Source organism: Ctenocephalides felis, unplaced genomic scaffold (genome assembly GCF_003426905.1).
Source record: "Ctenocephalides felis isolate EL2017-DRISC unplaced genomic scaffold, ASM342690v1 CF-g0.4_SCAFFOLD_01886, whole genome shotgun sequence".
Classification (NCBI taxonomy): domain Eukaryota; kingdom Metazoa; phylum Arthropoda; class Insecta; order Siphonaptera; family Pulicidae; genus Ctenocephalides; species Ctenocephalides felis.
The window spans coordinates 136,909,857-136,928,551 of record NW_020538040.1 but is presented as its reverse complement, the minus strand read 5'-3'; the positions used below and the strand labels follow the sequence as shown (position 1 = coordinate 136,928,551).

General features: G+C 29.0%; 1 protein-coding gene across 1 annotated transcript in view; it reads left to right on the top strand.

Annotated features, from left to right (window-relative positions):
• Window positions 1-2,619: 2,619 nt before the first annotated feature.
• LOC113375971 (pyruvate dehydrogenase (acetyl-transferring) kinase, mitochondrial-like) overlaps window positions 2,620-18,695 on the top strand; it is a 55,060-nt gene continuing 38,984 nt past the window's right edge. The window contains exon 1 of the mRNA XM_026615909.1: window positions 2,620-2,835. Within this exon, the coding sequence (XP_026471694.1) occupies window positions 2,733-2,835 (103 nt within the window). The 5' untranslated portion in view covers window positions 2,620-2,732. The remainder of the gene's footprint in view (window positions 2,836-18,695) is intronic.

Sequence of the window (18,695 nt, the reverse complement as noted above, 5' to 3'; positions counted from 1 at the left end):
TATCTGATAATGATGATTAATTCATGATGATATATATTTCATTGTAACTAATTAAATTTATTTGACCATAATTTGTAATTTTATTATAATATAGTTTGAATATATGCTAAGTTTTTACGCAACGCCTATTATTCGCCCTCCCGCCATAGCATTTTTGCCCTCGTCTGGCAAGGGCTTATGCTAGCCAGAATGGTCTGGCAATTGCACAGACCTTTTTCGAATTGCTTAGAGAAACAACATATGTAAATTCCAGCTTTACAGGACAAAGTTTATTTTGGGGCATTTTTTGCTCACTTTCCAGCTCGTCTGGCAGGTACTTGTGCAGGTCGAAATGGTCTGGCAGATTGATTTTTAACTTCCCGTAGGGTAAGTTATAGTAATCGTCCAAAATCGAAATCAAAAATTTTTACATTTCTCGACGTTTTGAAGGTTTTTGAACATTTTGGCATACTTCAGAAAAAATGGATGTGTGTGTGTGTGTGTGTGTGTGTGTGTGTGTGTGTGTGTGTTTTGTATGTCCGCTTTTTTTCGTCCACGTTTTCGGGCGCACGGATCAACCGATTTGAATGGTTTAAAAAACATTCGATTCCTATTGATAGGGAGATGTGCTGATTAGTTTTTGGCAAAGGCAGGTCCAGCCGTTACGGAGATATGGAGCAAAGAGTGCAAAAAATAGAAAGCGAATTTTTGAGAGAACGGATCAACCGATTTGAATGGTTTAAAAAACATTCGATTCCTATTGATAGGGAGATGTGCTGATTAGTTTTTGGCAAAGGTAGGCCCAGAGGTTTCGGAGTTACAGAGCTAAATTTAAAAAAAATGGCTGTTTTTGAGAGAACTAAGCGTCCGATTTAAATGATTCAAAGAACTTTCTGCTTTTTTCAACAAAACAATTGATTTTGGAAAAAAAAATTTTTTGATTCTAATTTTTTTTCAAAAAAATTTTTTTGTAATTTTGGACTAAAAATTCAAAAAATCACCCAAGCTAAGCACAGTCTAAGCGCCACTCTGGTACAAATGTTTACCCAAGTGCGTTTAGACTGTTTGTGTACTGGAGCACTTTTCCAATTTTGTGAAAATTATTGAAAAATGTGAAAATGCCGCCAAGCTGAGCACAGTATAAGTGAAAATATCGCACAGAATTATTTGCAAATGCGTTTAGACTGTGACTATGCTGGAGCACTTTTTCAATTTTGTGGAAATTTGGCAACTATTTTTTTTTTTGAAATTTGATTCGAAATGAAATGACGATTGTTAATGTTCTGGAGGTGATAAATTGATTTATTTATAATTAACTTTCCGTAGGGTAAGTTATAGTAATCGCACAAAAATCGAAAATGAAAATTTTTATATAACTTTACGTTTCAAAGGTTTCTGAATATATTGGCATACCTTAGAGAAAATTGATGTATGTGTGTGTATGTGTGTGTGTGCGTGCATTTGTGTGTGTTCAGATACAAATTTTCGTCGACGATTTCGGGAATCGGGATGAAGCAATTTGAATAATTCAAAAACATTTTACTTGCATTATCAAGATGAAGATTTGATGAAATTTTTATGAAATTAGGTCTAGCGGTTTCAGAGATCTAGTAAAAAAAGTAAAAAAAAATAACATTTGGCGGTCAACAATAATCATTAGACATTAGACATATGCACATCAAATTATCAGATATTTTATAGAGATTTTAACAATGAGTATACATTTTGTTAACATTCCTATGGGTTCCGTACCAATGCTTATGCGTTAGACAGCGACGCGGCGCTTACGCGCTTCGATATTTAGTCTCTATGCATTAAAGCAGTACGATTGCTTTGAAAAAAAAGTTCAGAATTTCCAAAATATTTCAAAATAAATTTTTCAACAAAAAGTAAGTTTTGTCAAAAATTTATATAGTTCCTCAAAAATCTATTTTTTAGAGTAAATTTTTTTAAAAAATGTTAATCTTTTCAAAAAAAAAATAATTTTTGGTACGGGAAGTTCCAGCAATTTGCCTTAAGGCACGATGCCATGCGCCCCACTAGTTGAACTTCTCAATGAGTGAATTACATCGTATAAAAATTGAACCTTACAGGAACAAGTTTAATTTTCGGGTATTTTTTACACTTTCAAACGCCTGGACGACCATGATGTGCAGGGCTAAACCTGCCAGACCGTCGTTTCCGTACTTAGCACGTTAAGAATCACCTGTACAAAAATTTTCAGCCTTACAGGAACACCGTTATTCAAAAGGTTCACTGGCTCTCAGTCTATCAGCTGTGCAGCGCGATTGATTAAAAAAATGTTCAAAATTAAAAAAAAATCAAAATACAAAAAAAAATATAAACAAAATAAAATTTTTCAAAAAAGTCAGATTTTTCTAAAAAAAATCAAAATTTCTCAAAAATCTAATTTTTTCAAAGTTTTGCAAAGTTTGTTTTAATAATTTGGGTTTCGGTACGGGAAGTTCCAGCAACTTGCCTTAAGGCACGATGCCATGCACCACTATATAGTTGGTTCTTATCTTTACTATGCGTTGCCTTCGATATTGTCCAGATGGCACCACACGATCGTTCGTTCGATTGCCGTAATATCGCATTCCGTCAATTGAATAAATCAAATTGTTATCTTTGGAACTGGCGGACAGTTCTCCGGCAAAGTGACATTCGCGATGTGTGTCTCGATCAGCTGTTTTATTTAACAATCGCGCTTACGAGTTTTAACAACAATAACATCGTAAATAAAGTGATTCAACATGAGGATACACACACCGAAAATGTCTTCAATACACAAAATATTGGATTTTTACTCACAATTTAATCCCTCACCGCTTTCTATAAAACAGTTTATAGATTTCGGTATGTATTACTTGTTTTTCTATCAATTAATTAGAACTTATCAAGGTTGAAATAGCATGCGTTTATTAATTATTTACATATTTGTGTGTGGCGTGGGTTTTAATTTGAATGTATAACCTAACATTTCTATAGCATTCCTTTATTGTTATATTTGACAGTTATGTCACCCGTTTTAGGAATTGAATTTGGGGGCACGTACCCTTTAATAAATATCTAGAAAATTATTCTTTATTCATTCATTAGTGTTACAATTTAAACAGATTTTACTTAAATGCTCGAAATATTTTTTTATTTAAAAAAACTGTATGTTGTTTATTCTGTTAACAAATAATTGTACTATAGTTGTTCTTGCAAAAATATTTATACTAGTTTATAAATTAAATATTTTCAATTGCCATAACTTTCTGTAGTATCATCTTTTTCGGACAATTCAAATGCATTTAGTTTTTTACATTTATCTAATTTGTTAATTTCCCGTAGGGTAAGTTATAGTAATCGCAAAAAAATCGAAAATTAAAATGTTTATATATCTTTGTTTCAAAGGTTTCTGAACATCTTGGCATACCTTAAAAAAAATTATGTATGTGTGTGTGTGTGTGTGTGCGGATACAAATTTTCGTCGACGATTTCCGGAACACGGTTCAACCGATTTCAATTATTCAAAAAACATTCGATTGCTGTTAATAAGGAGACGTGCTGATTAGTTCTTGGCATAGGCAGGTCTAGCCGTTTCGAAGATATGAGGCAAAAAGTGCCACAAACGGTAACTCGGATTTTAAGGGAACGGAGTGTCCGATTTTAATAATCCATGCAAAACATATTACTTGACAAGATGAACAACTGATTACATTTTTATGAAGGCAGGTCTAGCGGTTTCGGAGATCTAGTAAAAAAAGTAAAAAAATGCCATTGGCGGTCAAAAATGATCATTAGACATATGCACATAAAATTATCAGATATTTTATAGAGATTTTAACAATAAGTATAAATTTTCAGAAAGGAAAGGAAGATCAGAACTTCCAAAATATTTCATAATAAAGAAAACATTTTTTTTCAAAAAGTTTTTTTTCCAAAAAAAAATTTTTTTTTCAAAAATTTATAGTTTCTCAAAAATCTAATTATTTAAAAGTAAAATTATTTCAAAAATGTTAATCCTTTTTAAAAAAAATAATTTTTTGTACGGGAAGTTCCAGCAATTTGCCTTAAGGCACAATGCCATGCGGCCCACTAGTTTACCTTAATTCAAGACTTCTTAAACTTTTGTCATTCGCGACTCCATTTAGGATTGCGAGTTTGACGACCCCACACAAATATAAAAAAAGATAAATTATTAATTTTATATCATATATTTATTAAGAAACAACTTACATATATGCATATGTCAATATATAGTTTTAGAATTCGTTGTAAAATATACAAAAATCTAGACGTGGTGTTATAAAATGATATATATTTTTGATATTAAAATTTCTCGCAACCCTTTAATTTTCCTACGCGACCCCAAATGGGGTCACGACCCATAGTTTAAGAAGTAATGCTTTAAACTACTATCTCTATTTAAATCATATCATTATCTATGTTTAAACTAGTTGTGTTTAAACTTATGGCATCGTGCCTTAAGGCAAATTTCTGGAACTTTCTGTACCGAAAACTAAATTAAAAAATACTTTAAATTTTTTTCAAAAAAATTAGATTTTTGAAATTTTTTTTTATATCTTGATTTTTTTTTAATTTTTAACAGTTTTGAAAGCAATCGCGCTGCATTAGAAGATCGAAGCGCGTAAGCGCCTCGTTGTAGTCTATCGTGTTAACGTAGGTACGGAAACCATATAAATGTAAACTAAAATTTGTACTTATTCTTATAATCTTTATAAAATATCTGATAATATGATGTGCATATATCTAATGATCATTTTTTACCGCCAAATGGTATTGTTTTTTACTTTTTTTTTATTGGATCTTCAGAGACGTTGGACCTGCCTTTACAATAATTTCACCAGTTGTTCATTTTGTCAATACAAGTAAAATGTTTTTTCAATTATTTAATTTGAACGCTCCGTTATCTCAAAAAATGAAATACCATTTTTCCACTTTTTGTCCCGTATCTCTGAAACAGCTAAAACTGCTTTTGCCAAAAACTAATCAGCACGTCTCTTTATCAGTAGGAATTGATGTTTTTTGAATTATTGAAATCGGTTGATCCGTGTTCGCGAAATCGTCGATGAAATGTTGTTATCGCACACACACACTCACACACGCACATACACACACATATACATCCATTTTTTCTAAGGTATGCCAAAATGTCCAGAAACCTTTGAAACGTAAATATATATAAAAATTTTCATTTTCGATTTTTTGCTATTACTATAATTTTCCTTACGGGAACTTAATTTTTTCGTTGTATGCCTTTATTTTGTATATTATTATTTATTATGCTTATTATGCCTTATTTTAATTCTTGATCATTTATTTTTTTAATAATAATTACAGTCTCTAGTTTCTTAACTACAAGTAATATACTTGAAAATTACAATACCAAAAGATTCTGATTTATTATATTTTCAAAGTTTAACTATTCAAGAATTTGTGTACAAGACGGCTTTTCAAAATTTAAATTATTTTCGGAGATATAGCTGTTTGACCACTATAATATTTCCCCATTTTCTTCTTTAGCAAAACTTTCGAAATTTGGTGCCAAACGCGTTTTTCTCGAAACTATCCTTTTCACGATACCCACGATTTCTCTACTTTTACTGGACCGATTTACTTAAAATTGTTACAGAGTCTTCTTTATAGAGTTCTTTTTAGTACGTTGGTCTGGAAACAGGGGTAAATTACCCAAATAGGGTAAAAAAATAATTTTTGGGTGTAAAATATCTTTAACTGATATTCTCTGTATTTGCCACGTAGTTGTCCGTATGGGGGTAACTTCTAGTCGCTATGGCGGTAATATTAACTTAAACAAAAATATTTTGGGGTAATGATTAAAAAAATTCCGATATTTACGCATCCCCAAATTCCGATATTTACTTTTTTTAAAAAAACGAGAAAAATGTATTTTTTACAAACAGTCGCTATTTTGTGAAAACACATGTCTTTAACTAGTCCGTAGTGCATACGTTTGCGAAATTATAGGATAGAGTGGGACACGAAGGTATAATTTGACTTTCAGTAATTATAGTAATTATATAAACAAATGAACTACATCACAACAAATAATCAACTATCGAACTATATTCAATAAAAACCACAGCTAATTCGCTATTTTAGAAGTATGTGTTTTTACCTTTTTTTATAATTTGTCATCTGTCTCTTTTTACTTCACAGGTTGGGTAAAAAGGGACAGCCACTGGGCCAATAGACACAATGTATTAATTTTAATTTTACAGGCACTAAATTATTTAACCAATGCGAGATAAAATTTTCTTGGTCGCATTTTTACAAATATTACAGTCTATATAAACCTGATATGGTAACCATATGGTAATTATTAATTCACTTTATCTCTTGATGAATTGCTTGTTCCAACTAAATTTACTCTTTTACTATTTTCTTATTGTTTAGACCCTTTCCAGTGTAAAAGTTCAGGTGGTCCTTTTTATCCCAACCACATTTAAGCTATTCTGGAGGTTATATAAAAAAACGGTTGAATCTAACTTAAAAATAGTAAAACGTCTTAAAGAACAATGTATGCTGAAGAATTATATTCAGGTATCAATTGAAAACAAGAGCTGAAAACCAAAAAAAATTATCTACTTGAAAAAAAAAAAGTTTCTTATTATATTAGTATATCTTCTGACAGCGACATCTTAAAAATTAAGGTGATGGCTGTTTATACATCTTTTACCTTTTACTTTAAAATTATATTGTTAAAAAAAAAACTTTACTTGTTTTTGAGATAATGATGATGAACCTTTTCACCTGCGGACCTTTAAGCCTCGCTTTACTTTATATATTTTGTTTGTCCAGATTACTTGGAGGGATTACTATCATTTTTTTGAGACTCTCCACTTTATCACCTTTTGGAAAAAAAAACTATAGGTGCGACTAATATTAATTTTTTTCATCTTTTTTTATATATCTTAAAACAATAATTAATAGCTTGTAAAAAATATAGTAAAAATATTGTTTGCTTATTTTTACGGGCTTTCAAAAATCCTACAAAATTAATGCTTCTACAACTGAATTTCTAATATATTAGAAGATAATTAATAAAATTGTTATATTTATTTTTGTCAACTAATGAAAGCAAATTTATTTAGCATAAATAAAACTAGAATTTTTACTGTAAAAACATTTATCAGTTTATTGAGAATCATATCATATAGTATTAAGTACACAATTACCCTTTATTCAGGATAAAGCTGACTTTCGTAATCTCGAGTATTGAAATTTAAAATTTTACTCTCTTAATACGATTACTGTTAATGAGTAAAGTTCAAACCTACTAGACACATAATTTAAATCAATTGGTTGTGTTTTATAGATGTTTAATATAACTTTCTCAATATTAATTTACTTGTTAACTTTTCATCATCAGTATATTTACAAAAACAATGAAAAATAAATTTAAGGAGCCAACTGTATTTCATATAGACAGAGCAAAGAATTAATTGTTATTTCATGTAGAATGATGTTTTATATAAAATATTAATCTATATTATTTATCATATATCATATATTCTGTTGCTTTTGATACTTTTATCTACATAATTAAAATATTTGGCGAAATGTGCAATATTCAATAATATATATTTTCTATATTAACTTCACGTAGGGTAAGTTACAGTAACCGCAAAAAAAAACAAAATGAAAATTTTTGCATATTTTTGCGTTTCAAAGGTTCCTGAACATTTTAGCATGCTTTAAAAAAAATGGATGACGAACCGTCGACGATTTCGAAAGCACGGATCAACCGATTTGAATGATTCAAAAAAAGCATTCCTTTTCTATTGATAGGGAAACGTTCCGATTAGTTTTTGGCAAAGGCAGGTCTGTTCAGCCGTTTCGAAGATAAGAAATGACATCAAATTATGATATACTTAAATAGATTTCACAAATGAGTATAAATTTAGTTTATGTTTCTATGGGTTTTTCATATCAATATTTATAATATCAAACTTAACGGTTAACTGCGATGTGGCACTTCGATATTTTGCTTTGAAATAAAAAAAAAATCACAAAATTTTAAGGTTTCCAAAAAAAATATTTTTTCAAAATGTTCAAAATATTTAAAGCTTTTAAAAAATTCAAATTACGGTACGGGAAGTTCCTGCAATTTGCCTCAAAGCACGATCTCATATACTACTAGTAATAAAAGCTTTAAAAAAAAATTTATAAATTTGACAAAATTAGATTATTAAGTTTTGACATTTTTGAAAAAAATGACTTTTTTTGAAAAAAAAATAGTTTTTTTATATTTTGAAATTTTTTGAAAATTTTGAACATTTTTTTAAAGCAAGTTGTGCTTGATTGAAGCTTACTTGTTGTTGCTTAATTGATTTCTGGCTGTGCGTAAATCACATTTCGTTAGTAAAGCATTATTTTTTGTAGTTTTTAGATATGAAATCATTTAACTAATTAGCATAAACCAAAAACTATTAATCATAAGTAACGTAAGTTAAGCCTCTATATAAAATATTTAAAATAAAATCCTCAGACAACATTTGTTTGCCAATATATAATATTTATTTAATTGTTTATTCAGGATAAAGCTGTCTCATATCACCTACACAATATTTTATAAATTTATAGCTACATTAGAAATTTAATTTGAGTACATATAAATATAATAATTTAACTAATTAATCAAAACCGCTGAATCATGTTGAAACTAATCTGAATAAATTACGCAAAATTAAATAATGATATGCCCGTGTGATTTATTAACAAAAATCTTATGAATTCAAACAAATAATAATTATTTTATTCTACAAACGGCGATAAATTTATTTTTCCTTTGAAAATATTAAAACAAATACATCGTTTGTTTATATATACGATATATAGGATGGTATCTGGCGTTCTAGAAATGTTATCATCAATAAATTTTATCTTGTTCATACGATGATAAGTTTGTATTAATTATTGAAGTGATAACATTCGAGATTATTATGAATAATTTTAGCACTGATATTGAAAGAGCACTTTGGAGGATAATAATTAATAGAATACAATAATAGAAATGTACAACGGGCGGGGCACAAAGGTTCAATTTGAATTAGGGCAATTGTATTGTGAAAATCAAACCAATTATATCAAAACAAATAACACATATCTAACAAACCACTATCTAACTGTGTTCAGTAAAACTCCCAGCTAATTCATCATTGTAAAAATATGTTCTTTTGCTGTTTTTCAAAAAATTGTCACCTGATTTTTTTTACCTCATTTTATCCGGCGGGGAAAAATGAGACAGCCAGAGGGCAAACAGATCCAATGTCCTATTTTTAATTTTAAAGGGAATTTTTTAAAGTATCGCTACATTATTCAACCAATGCAAAATATAAATTTTATGGATACATTTTTTACAGAGATAACACTGTATATTTGCATAATCTGGTATTTTGTCAGAAATAATCATCAGCATAGTTGAAGTAACTATTTATTTAACTTATCTCTTGTAAAATTATTTTTTTAACTTAATTCACTTTTTTATTTACTATTTTTCATTGTTTACGCTTTTGCCAGGGTAAAAGTTGGTCTTTTTTACCCCACTCACATGCAAGCTTTTATAGAGGTGATATAAAAAACATATATAATATATAATGGTTTATTAAAAATAAAATTACATTAATGTATTATATTTTCATAATATAAATCATATTTTTAAAAAGTTATATTAAGTTGTTTTCACTAAAATTTATCTTTTACCACATAATTTATCTATTAACATCAAATTTTCATATTATGCATATATATATATATATATATATATATATATATATATATTAGGGTGGTCCTTAAAATGGCCATTTTCGAATTTTCTTGCTCCCAGGGGCTCAAATGGTTCCAAATAGATAAAAAACAATTCTCTGAAAATTTTAGCTCTTAATATTAACGTTTAGATAGAGCGCAATTCAATCAAAGTTTTGTATGGAAATAGAATGGAAAAATTTTCAAAAATTTTAAAAATGTTTTTTAGATGTAATTTAGCGAATAAATGAATAAATAAAACTCATTCATTTGTCGCTAAGTTATACCTAAAACATTTTTTTTAAATTTTCAAAATTTTTTCCATGCTCTTTCCATACAAACTTTGATTGAATTGCGCTCTATCTAAACGTTAATATTAAGAGCTAAAACTTTCAGAGAATTGTTTTTTATCAATTTGGAACCATTTGAGCCCCTGGGAGCAAAGAAATTCGAAAATGACCATTTTAAGGACCACCCTATATATATATATATATATATATATATATATATATATATATATATATATATATAATCATCATAATAATAATACAATGTATTATATTAAGCTCCAAAAACATTCTCGTCTGAATAAGCTGTTGAATTTGACTTAAAAATAACAATACATCTTACAAAACAATTAAATAGCGTATAGCTAAAAACGTAAACTAAACAACAGTGCTCACAAAAATTGTTATGAATTAGAAAGTCGAACATATGCTTAATCCGTACATAGGGCTTTCAATACCGTACTAAAATCTGAATACCGGTATTTGATATTTCAAATTTGTAACTAGTACCTAATACCGGTACTAATACCGGTATTATTAATAAGAAAATTTACTAGTCATATTTTTATTACCGCAATTATGTTATGTTGACATATTAACAATATTATTGTTCTAAAATGAGTACATATTAATTATTTCATTACATGGACAATAGAAGCAGATAAATAAGAAAAAACGTGCTAGTAAACAATTATATATTATTTTCTATGTTACATTTTACACATAATAGACTCGTATGCAATTATATAGTTAAGGAAAAAACAAATTCAATTAATAACTTATATTTTATTTATTAAATTGTGCTTTTAAAAAATATAAAAAATCAATTGTATAATCTTCAAGCGAGGACTGAATTTTAGCACAAATATAATAAGCCGAAAACCTTTTTCTAATTCTGCAATTGTAACGATTTTTTATAATTATAACATTTTTTGCAAACCTATACTATTTGAGGATGCTCATTTAGACTATAAACCTTATTACTATGTAAAGATTCATTAAAATTATCAAGAAAATATTTTAAGAATTAATTACGAAGAAACCTGCCAGCCGAGTTTTACCAGAAACTAATCAGCGCCCCCAAACGATTTCGTAAAAGTTTCTTAATTTTCAAAATCGGTTCAGTATTTTTGGTGAAATGAAAGACATATTTGTTCTAATTTTGGTGTAATTGACAATAACTTGAAACGTCACGATAATATAAAATTAGTAAATAGTATTTTTTAATGAAAACCTTTTTTGTGAAGAAAACAAAAACTAGTAAAAAATTATTGTAGTCTTGCGGGATTTATATATGTACTCTATTTTTTGTTACAGACAAACAAACATTTACATTTGTTAGGCGTCATATTTGGTTTGCAAATTTAAATAAGAAAGTGTATCCACAAAATTGTGTGGATTTTTATTTAGCAAAATATGTATATATAAATATATCGATTTTTATATATAATTACTAAATATAGAGATATGCTGCCTTATAGAATTTTTGATGAAAATTCAATTTGTTTAACGAACTTTTTGAAGAATTAGATTACTAATTTGGCTCTACTTAACTTCCCGTAGGGTAAGTTATTGTAAACGTCCAAAAATCGAAATTGATAATTTTTGCATTTCTTCACGTTTTGAAGGTTTGTGAACCTTTTGGCATACTCAGACAAAATGGTCGTGTGTGTGTGTTTGTGCGTGTGTGTATGTATGTATGTATATATGGATACAAATTTTCATCCACGTTTTCAGGCGCATGGATCAACCGACTTGAATGGTTAAAAAAAACATTCGATTTCTATAGATAAGGAGACGTACTGAATAGTTTTTGGCAAATGCAGGTTCAGAAATTTCGGAGATACGGAGCAAAGAGTGCAGAAAATAGAAATCGAGTTTTTGAGAGAACTGGGAATCCGATTTGAATGGTCCAAAAACATTCAATTTGCAATGGCAGGGAGAAGTGATTGGTTTTTTAGCAAAGGGCAGGTCCAGCCGTTTCGGAGATACCGAGCTAAATGTGTAAGAAATGGCAGTTTTTGAGAGAACTTACTTGCATCTGATTTGAATGATTCAAAAAACGTTCTACTTGAGTTGATGAAACGATTGCTTTGAAATTGATGTATGTGTGTGTGTTCGAATACAAATTTTTGTCGACGATTTCGGGAATACGAATCAACCGATTTGAATAATTCATAAAAAACATTCGATTGGTATTGACGTACTGATTAGTTTTTGGCAAACGCAGATCGTGCCGTTTCGAAGATACGGAGCAAAAAGTGCCAAAAATGATAATTCAGTTTTTGAACTAAGGGAGTTCCGATGTGAATGATTCAAAAAATATTTTATTTGTATTAATGAAGAACTAATTAAATTTTTGAAATGGCTGGTATAGCGCTTTCGGAGATCCAATGAAAAAAGTGAAGAAAAAATGCCTTTTGGCGGAAAAAATGATCATTAGACATATGCACATCAATTTATCAGATACTTTAATAATGAGTACAAATTTTGTTTACAATTCTACCTATGTGTAACCGCTATGCTGCTACGCGGCGCTTAAGCGCTTCGAAAAATTAGTTTGGTAAATTGTTTAGATTTTTGTCAAAAATTACAAAATTCTCAAAAGCCAAATTTTTTCAAAGTTTTCAGAAAATTTTAAAGCTTTATTAAAAACTTTAATTTTTGCTACGGAAAGTTCAAACAATTTGCTTCAAGGCTTCATGCCACGCACCACTAGTTTTAATTCTCATGTTATATATTTGCTAAATGAAGAAGAAAATTATTTTACTATTGATATTTTTTATGTAATAAAAAAGTTCTTATCCCAATTTTTCTACTCTTATATCATCATCAGCAATAAATCGATTCATATTTATTATTAGCTTAATTTTATAAACCGCGATAAACCGTTAAAGATAACATATTAAAAGATAAAAATAAATACAAATATGTCACAGTCACAGTTTCATAATATTTACAAAAAAATATAGACTACGTAGCAATCGATTAGTTTAAGTGTTTTTTATTCGAATGATGTTGGAAACCTTTTCTCTACTAATTCTATTTACGCGTCTGTGTTACTGACCTCGAAAGTACGATTCGGGAAGGTTATTGTCGTAGGTCGCCATCCTTGAATAAATTGACAAATGAAATATGAGTTACGAATAAAATAAATAGTTCGGTATTTTTACGATTTTTATTTACATGGTCAGTTTGCAATATTTTTGTACTAAATAATTTATACCATGAGTTTAGCCTTTCGTACATGTTTCTTCTGAATTGATAGTCATGGGATATTCATTTACAGAAAATGAACATGAAATCGTGTTACAGTCAACTTCATTATAAAATGATTTAAATTATGGATCTAATTAAATATAAATTAAACTAGTGGTGCATGGCATCGTGCCTTAAGGCAAATTGCTGGAACTTTCCGTACCGAAAATTGTAATGTCTCAAAAACTTTTGAAAACTGAAAAAATTGAGATTTTTGATATTTTGAGAAATATTGACTTTTTTGAAAAATTTAAATTTTATTAACTTCCCGTAGGGCAAGTTATAGTAATCGCAAAAAAATCGAAAATGAAAATTTTTATATATCTTTACGTTTCAGAGGTTTTTTAAAATTTTGGCACATGTATACCTTAGAAAAAATGGATGTGTGTGTGTATATATGTGTGTGTGTGCGTGTATCGGTGTGTGTGCGGATACAAATTTTCGTCGACGATTTCGGGAACACGGATGAAGCGATTTGAATAATTCAAAAAACATTCGATTTGTATTGATAAGGAGACGTGCTGATTAGTTTTTGGCGATGGCAGATCTAGCCGTTTCGAAGATACGGGGCAAAAAGTGCCAAAAACGGTAACTCAGTTTTTAAGAAAACGCACCGTTCGATTTTAATAATTCGAAAAACATTTTACTTGTATTTGAAAGATAAAGAACTGATCAAATTTTTATGAAGGCAGGTCTATCGGTTTCGGAGATCTAGTTAAAAAAGGAAAAAAATGCCATTTGGCGGTCAAAAATGATCATTAGACATATGCACATCAAATTATTATTTATAGAGATTTGAACAATAAGTATAAATTTTGTTTACATTTCTATGGGTTCCGTACCAATTTTTATCCGTTAGACGGCGACGCGGTGCTTACGCGCTTCGATATTTCGTCTCTGCAGTTAAAGCAGTGCGATTACTTTGAAAAAAAGTTCAGAATTTCCATAATATTTCAAAATAAAATTTTTTTCAAAGCCTTTTTTTTTCAAAAAAAAGTAAATTTTTGTCAAAAATTTATAGTTTCTCAAAAATCTAATTTTTTTCAGAGTAAATTTTTTTCAAAAATTGTAATCTTTTTTAAAAAAATAATTTTTGGTACGGGAAGTTCCAGCAATTTGCCTTAAGGCACGATACCATGCGCCCCACTAGTTTATATTTCGAAATTTTCTGAATATTTTGACCTTTTTTTTTAAGCAATCATGCTGCGTGGGTGTTTTAAAAGAAATATCGAAGCGCCCAAGCGCCGCATCAGTCTAACAGATAAACATTCGTACGGAACCCATTGAAATGTAAACAAATTTCATACTTACTATTAAAATCTCTATAAAATATCTGATAATTTTTAAATGATAAAATTTTCCTAGCATTTCCTTAGTTTTGTAACGGGCCCACAGACGTATGGAAAAATATTCACTTATTATTTATAATAGTATTATATTATTTACTCGTCTCAAAACGAAGCTCTAAAAGTGTCAGCTTTATACATACTAATAAGTTTATTAAATATTCTATCGATCACGAAGATATTTATAGATTATATAGTTTTGGTATTGCGGACTATGTACGTAAGTCTTTTTATAGCATTTTTTCATCGAAATTAATTCAATACCATTGGACTTTCATCCTAACAGGTGCCATCGATTTTATAGAGAAATATAAATAGTTCTCACCAAATTTGCCTGGCGTTGCCAAGCTTCTTTTGAAATGAATGAATTAATTACAAGTTTTGGTTTTCAGCCAAAGGGTTAAACGGAATTTTATTGTTCCCATCTTGTCATTCATCTGTATGAAACTATGTAACTGAATGTATAAAAAAAGAGTGCGCGTAAGGTTCACACTCGATTGAAGTAAAACTTATTTAAAAATCTTAAAAATAAATGCAAGAACATTTATATAACAATTTTGAATAATGTTTATTAACACGTAACACTCGTGTTGCACACATTTAATAGTGTCAACCATTATACACATTTATATAATGATAAATTATGAATTATATATTTATAATGGCATTAAAAATATGTATAATATTTAGAAACAATAATTTAATTAAAGCCATACTTCAAACATGACATGATCGGTTTGTCATTGTAACTAGTATTTAGAAATGGACCTTCATTAGAGAAATGAAGTAATCGCTGATTAATAAATTCTATAATATTGGTTCACACAGTGGATTATGTTAAACAACGCCAAAACAAATATTGTTTTCGCAACTTCACTCATCATGTAATTGTGTTTGAAGAACTTCATGTAATGAAAATTAACATAATTCATTGACTGATGGTATTTTTTTTACTTTTTCGCTGGCGATAATCTCATTCTTTGAACAGCTGTAATATCTGTCTTGCCTAAAAAATATTTTCCATTTCAATAAGTTCAAAGATTTATAGAAACTGCCAATAATATAGAAATTATTTCAATAAACTTACGGCACAAATGTTGCATTGGTTTTATTATCTTCATTATAATTATTTACGGGGGACAAGGTATAATATTCTATGCCAATTTCCTTGTTGATATCGGTACGCATACAACGACAGATCTCTATTCACATACAGGACGTCTAATCACAATCGACCCGTATAGAAATGATCTCATCGAGAGCAAATGACAAACCGTTCGGGCGTAGCGGACTTCCAACGCATTTGTACGGATTTACACCCTAGTCGTGCCTAAAGAAGTTTTACTTCAAATTCTGTAGTTTCAAGACCATTTACATAAAACTAACCATATTATAAAACATTTTAATATAAGATTTGCTCTGACTTACAGTAAGACTTTTGCTACGCTTTGGGTTGTGTCGCTTACTTCATTTTTTTTATTAAGATACTTTTTTGTTCGAAAAATTATTGAACATATAAGTAATATATTTTTCTCGCTATGAACAAGTTAATGAGAATAACTGCTTATAAAATGAGAAAAAAAATATATATTGAAGAATTTTTTAAGCATTATCTTTATCTTAAAAGTTATTTCATATACTGATTAGTCATATGATCTTGAGTATTTATTGTTATTACGCGTAGAGCATATTATTTTATGAATTCAAGTGATAAAATTCTTAATTCTTTTGATGTGAAAATACTTGTATTAAAAATATTTCGATATATATATATATATATACAATATAATTACATTTATTAATATATATTTTTTAATATAATTATAATACAAAACTTCAAAACTAGATTTTTGAGAGTTTTGAAATTTTAAAAAGTTTATTTGTTGAAAAAAAATGATTTTTTACAAAGCAATTGCGCTGGGTAGCTTTTTCATAGACGGATTATTATTAAAATCTCTATATAACACCTTAGGGACCGATTCTGCCGCATAACAGAAAAATGTTACGGCAAGGCTATATTACGCTCCAACTTTACATTATGTTACTGAATCATACTGAATACTGTCAAAATGTCTTGTATTTGCTGTGAATTCAGGCGTTTTACACATAAACTGCAGTGTCACTCGTATGTTATGAAGCTGTGTCAGAAACACACTGTTATCTAAGATCGTTTTTTTGACATTTGTTCGGTTGTTAGGTTAGGTTTTCTATATGACAATCCGAGAAATACGTTTGACTGCACACCAACCATGTGGCTTTATCAATATTTAGTATGGAAAGTTCTTCATAACATGGCCTTGCCATAACATATTTCTGTCATGTGGCAGAATCGGTTCCTTAATTCGATGAGCATATATCTTATGATCATTTTTGACCACCAAATGGCATTGTTTACTTTTTTCACTGCCTACCCAAAAATTTAATTATTCTTCATTTTGTCTTGTAAGGACAAAGGGTAAGGTAAATTGTTTTTTGAATCGTTCAAATCAGACGCTCCGTTCTCTCAAAAATTGAATTGCAATTTTTGGCACTTTTTGTCCCGAATCTCCGAAATGGCTGGTCCTGCCTTGGCCAATAACTGCCTTGGCCAATAACAATAATCAGCACATCTCCCCATCAATAGGAATCGATTTTTTTTTAATCAAATCGGTTGATTCCCGGATAATCCCGAAATCGTCGACGAAAAATTGTATTCGCACACACACACACGAACATACACGCAATTTAGTTGAATTCTGAATCAATATATCAACACAGTTGTGTTTGCAGTTTAACTTATATTCCATATTGTACCTTGAATCATCTGACGAAATTTTACTGAAAACTCGATTCATCTCTCCCACTTCATTTTGACTCGGTGCCAATACAAAAACAATTAAATGTATATCGGGCAAAGTTTCGTGTAGGATTTTGAACTTGCATTTTTTTTTAAAGATAACATCGACAATGATTAAAAGTAAAGAAGTAACTAAAGTATTATATAGAAATAAAGAATGAATATAATATTCATTTGTTTGGTTATTCATCGAGTTTTATTGTTTCAGTTAGTCGTTAGTCATAAAATTTGATTTGGTTATTTTATATTTCTTGCGCGTTGGAAGTCAACCTGAATTGTTTGACACCAAAATTGAAAAAAATATGTGTATTTTCAAGTTAGAATCAACCTTTATTTATGTAATTTCTAGAATAGCTTACTTGTGGTTGGAGTAAAATGGACCACCTAATTCAGCGGTTTTCAACCTGTTTCCAGGCTGTTCTAAGGGAGACCCGTACATCTGTTTCCAGAATACTATTTTCAAAAATAATCCAAAATTTTTGAAATATTGTTAAAAAATAAACAACAAATAATTTGTAATTCATATTAGTTTGTCTGATATCAGTTGAGTATTTATAAAATTAAATTGTTGCAAAAGTTAAATGGGGCGCTACATTTTTTTAGAGCAGGGGGTGCACGATGCATAAAAGGTTGAGAACCACTGACCTAATCTTTTATATTGGTGAGGTGTAAACATTAAGAAACTAGTGAATAAAAATGGAAAATAAGTTAAATAAAGCAATTTGACAAAAGATAAATTAAATTAATAGTTATTCCATCTCTGATGACGAATTCCACTGGCAAAGTTCCATATGAAGGTTGTATCCACTGCAATCTTAATAAAAAATGGGTCCAAAATATGTATTATAAACTAAATTTGAATTCACTTTATTTGTGATAATTGTATTTCAAGAGACAGTGAGTCTGATTATGATAAATCAAACAGAAATACTTATACTCAAGATTTATGATAGTAATAAGAGTTGATAATTTTTTATATTTATTATATTTAAAAATAGATATTTAGATTATGATTTTTAGCTTTGTTTTTTCAACCTAATAATTAAATTACGTCGCGTTCTTTAAATAATCTAGCTATTATTTAATAAATGATTTTTGAAATTTTATAACAAAATGGTGGATCTTCTTGCACTCTGACTGTACCATTTTATCTCATCTATTTGAAAAAATATAGTTTTTCAGTGATAAATTAGCTGGAGATTTATGTTGTTGGTT